General features: G+C 39.9%; 1 protein-coding gene across 3 annotated transcripts in view; it reads right to left on the bottom strand.

Annotated features, from left to right (window-relative positions):
* Positions 1-8294, bottom strand: part of LOC103469020 (globoside alpha-1,3-N-acetylgalactosaminyltransferase 1 (FORS blood group)) — an 18052-nt gene that overhangs the window by 3460 nt on the left and 6298 nt on the right. Inside the window, exons 2-5 of one of the 3 annotated variants that reach the window (XM_008416477.2) lie at positions 7319-7475; positions 4529-4614; positions 3755-3790; positions 823-879 (exon numbers count right to left, since the gene is read on the bottom strand). In XM_008416477.2, coding sequence (XP_008414699.1) covers positions 823-879; positions 3755-3790; positions 4529-4557 — 122 coding nt within the window. In that variant the 5' untranslated portion in view covers positions 4558-4614; positions 7319-7475. The remainder of the gene's footprint in view (positions 1-822; positions 880-3754; positions 3791-4528; positions 4615-7318; positions 7476-8294) is intronic. The other 2 variants (XM_008416476.2, XM_008416478.2) reach the window with 2 other exon arrangements.

The following is an 8294-nucleotide window of genomic DNA, read 5'->3' as shown; positions in this document are numbered from 1 at the left end:
CACTTCCGGAGGATTCATCCGACACATCTGGAGGATTCATCCGACACTTCCGGAGGATTCATCCGACACATCCAGAGGATTCATCCAGCATTGTAGAGAGCATCAACCCTTTACCAGGGTTGATGCTGGTCAAGGGCCTTGCATTCAGACAAAAAGCGAGACGAAGAAAATGACGCAGAGAACATTGCTATGAACCAACATTTGGCCTGAACTTCCTCAGCTCCTTTTCAGAAGTATTTCAAATGTTTCTTCTTTATACAACTGTGATGCTCATTCTGGTTCCCTCCTGAACAGCTCAACTGAATCATCTTTTTTTAATCAAGGGTAAAAGTAGTTCCAGTAAAAAGCCAGAAGAGGACAGTGTTTCCAAACTGTTCCAGGTTTTATCTGTGTTCTGATACTGCATGTTTAAAACTAGAGAGGAATGTGAAGGAACAACAAAGCCTCCCTTTATAGGAGTGAACATCATCCATAAGCTGCAGAAACACTTTTCATTCAAGCTGAAGCGCAGAACTCGCCATTATTTGGTTTTATGACAGATTGCAGATAAAATAGCTCGGATTCATGGAGAGAAAAATGGCAAGAAGAAAAAACGCTGGAGTTAATTTGGTAGATAAGCAACTATATTTAGGTACAAAGGTTGTAGAGTGAAGCATGCAAAGGCCAAAGGAAAACTTACGAGGAACTGTTGATCATTTTAAACAACAACAGAGTCTGAATCACTGGAAAGATGAAAACTCTACAAACAGCTGATGAATGATTTAAAGGAAACAGAGGCAAGCTGAAGACGGTAATTTCTACGTCAGGAAATGTACGTCTTACCCATCGGTTATCACCAGGTGTAGGTCAGGACTCCTGAAGAGATGTCCATTCTCAGATCTGTACAACATGCACAAACATCAACACCAAGGTCAGGTAGAGGACAAGCTGACGGCTGAAACCTGCGTGATATTTGAAATGGACCTGATGGGGATAAGTTTAGCTGCTTCCAAACTAAGTTTGAGCAGACTTTTAAAATACGAATTAGGCGTTTTTCAACACAAAGCATAATTTTGTCTGATTTTGATGCTACGCTTGGCTGTACTAAACAAGAACAAAGCTTTATGTGGTTAACAAACAGGATTAATGACAAGTCAAGCCATTGGTCAACAAGTCAAACAATCCATCAGCTTTACAGCTCAACAAAACATCCATTTGCTCTCACAACTCAGATGACCTCAGCTATTGTTGCTAGCGTTGCTCAGTCAACTCGTCCATCAACACACTCTAGGAAACTGAGCACCTGAATTCCTCTCCTGTTCCCCAAAGTCGTCTCACTTCTCATCCAAAAGGTTTCTTCAGTTCTTATCATTTATTTTTAATACAACAAACACTTTTATAAGCTTCTTCAACAAAACAACAACAGATTGCAGTGTCAGACTTGAAATAAATACAAGGAAAATTCAAGACTCTTCAAGTCTCTGTGAGGTCTCGCCTGGAACGTTAACTGGAGATCGGCACCAGCACCTCCCAACCCCACTAAGGGAAAAGGGTGTTAGAAAATGGATGGATGGTCTCTGTGAGGATTTGTGTGTTTTCTGAAAACCAACATTAAGCAAAGGCTTTGGCATCATGAACCCTCTACAGAGAACCGTCGACTCTCGTCGGCTGATGTTCTGTCCATCTAGAACAATGACCTGGAGCGACTTGAACAATCACAGGAGCAGTTTTGAAAATAAAAGACGTTTCTAGTCTGTTCAGTTTTATTTGAATTAACCAGAAAGGAAGGTCTTCCAAAGCACACAGTTTAAAGGTGAGAGGTAATCCCTGAGAAAACAGGCTCTGATGCTTCTGATCCCCCTCCACCCTCTAGACAAACCTGGTTTATTAAAGGTGTGGAGATGGAGACCGGACTGAACTTTGACTGACCTGAGCAAAGCAGATCTTTCTGAGTCTGAAACCACTAAACCCAGCAGGTTACCATCCGGTCAGGTGGACGGTATCCCGATCTGACATGGCGCTCTTTTCTGCCGAGGATCTGGTGGGTTTACTGTTCCAGCGAAAGCCAGCTTCAGTGAAATTCCCCCAAAAAACTTCTCATTAGAGGAAATGCTTCTCTCTAGTCAAAACATGCTTTAAGTTCTAATTAATCCATCTACAATTTTGTGATTTTTGCTATCAAATCAGTGATTTTGTGGGTTTAATTTAGAATTATTTGCAAGAAATTCTGCAAAATATCATTAAACCTCTTTCAAAATCTACATACAAACCTGACTTGTGAACCTACTTGAGTTTAATAAAATATCTGAAGGTTTTGGTGTGGATCTGTTGCCACACTGGAATTACAAGCACCACTCCAGCCAAAGTTTTGAAATCAGGGAGCTTTTCTCCAACTGAAGTGAACAGAAGTCGGTAAAACTCTTTGAACGAGGAGCAGCGGATAAAAATCCCGCAGCGTATCCGCTCATTCTGCGGAAGAGGTTTAGCTGCATCAGGCGCAGTCAGATGGGAATTTTACTTTGATTGATTTAGTTACTCACACCCTGCGTGCAAAGCTCAAAACGTCTGCTCTAAGTGGTCTGGGGAGTGAATGATTAATCAAATTAATCATGATTAATCGATTAGTGAGCTAATTGTCAACTAATTTAATAAGTGATTAATCATTAACTGGAGTAAAAGGATTAAAAACAGAGAGCAGCAATTAAGACAAAACTGTACAAAAAAACATTTTGTATTTAAGATGAATTTTTTTTTTCAAATACTGTAAAATTTGTCACATTTGCTGTAAGTGATTACATGAACAATATGTTGAATCTGCTATCTTTTTAAACTGATTAATCGATTAATCATCATCATAATTAATAGAATCATTGATTACTAAAATGATCAATTTCTCAAATTGGCAGCTGGCCTTCAGATTTTTTCATCACTGATTAAAAATCCGGTAAGAATCAACACCAATTATATCTTACAATTTGCAATAAACTCACAATTATGCATTAGGAAAAAAAAATGTGGGGATTTGTTGGTTTTCTGCTAATTTCACGTAAAACTGGAGGAACTGTTTAGTTGTTGTTGGCACTTACTGAATCTACATCTACAGCAAATCGCTAAATATTTGAAATATTTGGGTTTAAAGCTGACTGAGACAATACATGGAAGTGAAAAGAGGAAAAAAATCTGACGGTGCTGCAGCTCCATCTCCTTCCTTTAGTGGAAAATAACAGATTTTGCCAACATCTGCAAAATAAATGCTCTCCTTTCAGCGAACCCGTCCCTGCTGCACAAACAAACCCCAGCAGGTCGGGCTTCATGAGACGGTGGACAGTCAGGAAACACATCCTGAGGAACAACTCACTCATTCATCATCTCACACCAACATCACTGGAGATGAGATGTTATTTTTATCTGGATCAGACGTAAATAGGTGCAAAGTTTCTCAAACTTGTCTGCATACTGCAACTTCCCAAATATGTTACCTAAATTAGACATTTGCTGTCCCAAAGTGACCCAGAAAACCTGACCAACGCACCAAACTGAACCGAAGTGAGGAAACTACTTTTGATGTGACCGGTCAGAACCAAACCACCGGTTCCCCTCCACCGTTTGCACAACCAGCAGATAAGGAAGAACCCTGGGGAAGTTCTGGCTCTGGACGTGTTTACGTCCTTTGGCTGGAGAGCTTTGCATCGGCTCGGTCGTCAGGGAAACACCTGTGCCGTTCTCAGAACAAAGGTCGCCTCTAAGGCTGCGCCCAGCAGTGGCTGCTACTCACCGGCCTTCTGAAGAACCACAGAGGTTTTCCCTGAAGCTGCAGAAACAAAAACATGCAATAAGAAGAAGTTTAAAACTTCCCTTTGTTACACTGGAAGCTGATATGAAGCTGAAAGGAGAGGCTGCAGTGGAGGAGAGTTAGAAACCTGTCCAGCGTTGCCAGGTGATGCAGATGAATCCCTGCTTCAACTATACAAAACGGATCTGAGAGTCCATGTTGTTTATTGGAGACTCCCACCATAGAAACTATTTAAACTCGGTTTTCCTTTTTTTTTTCTTAAGATTAATTAAAAATAAACTCAAGAAATATCAGTTCAGCCAGTAAAGCTTTTCATATAGAGTTGGGTGCACTGCAGAAAACACAAAGTATTACCAAGTAATTTGGATCTAGTTTCTTAGTACACATTAAATAGGACAAAACTTCCTTAAAAGTAACTTTTTACCAAGATATAGTAAATAAATCCTTAATACTGACTAAAAATACTTGTTCCATTGGCAGATTATCTTACTTATGATTATAAAAGTACCTTTTTTGTCAATTACAGTGAATAATACAATTGCATATCGTTAGAAAACAATAAAAAAAAATATGAAGATTTAAAGGAATTTACAGCCAAATTTATACAAAAATAAAATCAATGATGACTGTGTATAAATACAATATGTCTCAATTCAGAGACAGAATGGATTTCTGCATGTTGAGACCAAAAGGGAAGAAAAGAGAAAAATTCAGGGCAGAAAACAGGAGAAACAGGGATTGTGGGTAAGGAAGTACCTGTAGATCGGGTCCAGGTAGACAAACATCACTCTGGGTTCAACCACAAACAGGGAAACAGGGATCAGAAACCAGCAATGGGAAAACTGATGATGGGAAGCATGAAATCTTTGTTTTTTATCACGTGAATGAAGCCATAGGAGCCTCCAAACCAGGAGAGGACCTCATTAACAGACATGAACATTTTTCTACACGGCGAGACACAAAAACAGGAAATGCTTCAAATGTGCAGCTGGAGCTGCAGTTTTCCACCAACAGGATGAAACACCAGATACACATATTAGCTTAACGTGATTTTACTTATTTTTAATCATATTAGACAAAGTTCCTGCACAGCTGTTGGTTTTGACCGCATTGTGTCAATCCAAAAAGTTGCGCATTAAAAAAACATAAAGTACATTTATATGTATAGCGAAATAATCAGCTGATCTGAAAACATCTGAGTTCATTTGAGTCCAGTTTTTTACAGTGCAACTCGCCAGAGGAAAAGCGCCTTAAATGGTTCGGTTCCTACTCATTCGTGTACTTTTCTTTGGGGAAGTGAAAAGCTTGCGATCGAATGTCATTTGCTTTTTCCTGTTACTCGTGTTCAGACAAGAAAAAACGCTTTCAGGTTGTCTGACTCCTCTGCTTTAAGTAGACTGCAGGGAACTGAAGTGAGAGACACATATAGGCACCCTTATGACAAGATTTAAATCGGTAGAGTGATTTATGACCCTAATCATTTATTGCTTTTGATTTCCAGTGACAGGTGTTCACCTCCCCCCCCCTCCCCCTTATTCCAGATGTGCCCCACCCCAGTTAAATAAACATTCCTTTGACAGTTGTTCATCCCCAAATATAAACATTCCCATCTTAGGGAACTTTTTCCCGCCTCTTTGAATTAGCCAACAGAACCAGGTATCAGCAGTGAAACATTTCTCTCTGGCAGGTGCAAAGTGGACCCAGCACAGGACATCTGCTGGTGAGTGATTTAAAGTACAGCACAGTCACAAAGGGGAGGGTTGATGGCCCTGGTGCTCAGTGTGGGAACTCAGAGGGAATTAAAGTTCAACACATTTTAAGTCTCGTTTGTAATTTCCTTCATGCAATCAAAGAAAAACTGAATCTATAAGAACTAAACTCTAAATGTTCCTCATTTGTACATGTATTTCTTAAGTGTATGAGACAGATAGTAAACATGTCTACATGAGGCTACTCAAATTTAGCTTTTAGCTTTCTGCAGTTAAAGTGAGAGACAAACTAACATCACTTCCTTTCCTCACATCATTGTGAAGCTTTCAGGCTTCGCTCTTCAGTCTTTTTCCTGCTGTTGAATCAACACTGATCTCCCCACTGCTTCATGCTTTCTCCAAAATAGTAAAGGTTGGTTTAAATACAGGGCTGCACAGTGGCGCAGTTGGTAGCGCTGTTGCCTTGCAGCAAGAAGGTTCTGGGTTCGATTCCCGGCCCCGGTCTTTCTGCATAGAATTTGCATGTTCTCCCTGTGCATGGTGGGTTTTCTCCAGGTACTCCGGTTTCCTCCCACAGTCCAACAACATGACTGTCAGGTTAATTGGCCTCTCTAAATTGCTCCTAGGTGTGAGTGTGTGTGTGCATGGTTGTGTGTCTCTGTGTGTCTCTGTGTTGCCCTGCGACAGACTGGCAACCTGTCCAGGTGACCCCGCCTCTCACCTGGAACGTTAGCTGGAGAGGAACCAGCAACCCTCCCGACCCCACCAAGGGACAAGGGTGTAAAGAAAATGGATGGATGGTTTAAATACATTTGAAACTTATAGATTTTATTCTGTAACACCTGCTAATGTGATACATGTCAGTAAAAGTTCCTCATCTGTACATTTATTTCGTAAGAAAATGTGACTAAACAGGGCTAAGTGAGGCTACTGATATTCAACTTTCAGCTTTCCCCAAAGTTGAAAGTAGTTTTTTTACACTGCACAACCAAACTCCAAGAGTTGCTCACAAGATGGGAAATTGTTTTACCTTTAAAATTATCCACAACTTTTGACCTTGACTTATACGCCGTATGTTCCTCTGCCTTAGTGATGCTTTCTTTCCATCCATTATCGTACACGTGTGTTCACTAACAAAATACAGTCACCTGTAGTTGTTGAAGGTTCCATTTCTAAAGCTTATAAATGATCAATGTGAACCATCAGTCTGTATTAAAACATTTAATACAATTCGTATCATTTATTTAGATTTAATGTTTTGATGTGAGCACTTGGATTTGTATCAATTTATTGAATGATACTCTATGTAGATATTTATCAAACTGAATGGCCATTCAGGTTTTATACATTTTTCTTTTTTCTTTCAATGTTTGTTGCACAAATGTAAATATATGTTGGCTATCAACCAACCACTCAATCAGTGAATTTGTGTTTTTTCCTTAAATATCCCCTCTCACAGAAACTTACTTACATCTTCTGACCAACTTATAATAATGACTGAGACACTCAAAGCAATAAAAATTGTAGTTCTCTGAAAGATATTTTCTCCTTTTCAGGGAGCTTAAATTGTATGAAAAAAAATATACTATGAAAATATTAAATTTGCAGAATCCTGATGATAAAACTTCAATTGTGAACTGAATGATTAGATTACAATTAGACACAAAAGAATCAACTGTTAATTAGTAAATCATACTATGGAAATGACTATCAGAGCTATAATTTTTATTGCTTTGAGTATCATGTAAAAGTTTTCCGAAGTACATCACACTTGAGGTTCAACATTCGATGCAGCACACACACACACACACACACACACACACACTGCAGTACTCACCCCAACACCACAACCAGAAACAGAAGCACCGCCACAAGCTTTAGGTTCATCGTCTTCAGAGGAGTCCAACAGAGTCTGTTCTGACGTCCTAAACTTCAAATCCAGCAGATTCTGAAAGACGCTCCTCTATTGCAGGTCTTTAAGCTTCACTGGATTCCTGTGTAAAGAGACCAGGAGATGTTTAGATACTGCTGACTCGGACAGAGAGTGAGCGGAGAACAAACAGTGGTGAGAGAGAGAGAGACGGAGGGAAAGAGAGAGACGGAGGGAAAGAGAGAGATGGGGAGGAGGTTGGCTGGTAGCGATAGGCAGTAAGAGTCACTCCCTGTTACTGTTTGTTAATGCCTGCAGATACAGAAAGCCTTCAGGTGAGGTCCAGTTTTAACGAATAACCTGATTTTTTTCCAGGTGAAGCCCAGGTGTAATTAAACACCTGTGCAACTTGTTTGTCCTCTTAATTATTCATCCTCTTGAAATGTCCTGCTGGGGTTTTTCTGCCCCGATGTTATTCTGAAGCCCCATAAATGTCCAGACTGTTAGCTTAGCAGCTAATAGTCACACCAAAGTGTTTAGGTGAAAAAACGAGAATTCTCCATGTAAAAACAGGTGCAGACAGAAACCAGACAGTTTGAGTTAATGATAGACTCCTGAAACTACACTTCTGTGATTCCATCACCATAAAATACGAAGCATTTCCTTTCTGACACCAACATGCAAACAGTGTGAACAGGACGTCTAACGTGTACAAACCTAAATCACTAATTTAACTGTAGTGCTCACCTGGAGGCTGAAGACCACAAAGCATCAGTTTGACTTTAGCATTTTAGTTTGACTTCAGAGCAAACTATATAAAAAGTCAGATCAGCTCAACATTTGATCAATATCTTGATCAGACAAAACACTCTGTTCACAAGTGTGACCGGTGGATTTCTGCGTTGTGTGGTGATCAGACAAACCACAAGACATCAAGTCTGGG

The sequence above is a fragment of the Poecilia reticulata genome, linkage group LG8, assembly GCF_000633615.1.
Source record: "Poecilia reticulata strain Guanapo linkage group LG8, Guppy_female_1.0+MT, whole genome shotgun sequence".
NCBI lineage: Eukaryota > Metazoa > Chordata > Actinopteri > Cyprinodontiformes > Poeciliidae > Poecilia > Poecilia reticulata.
This window is presented reverse-complemented; position numbering and strand designations above follow the sequence as displayed.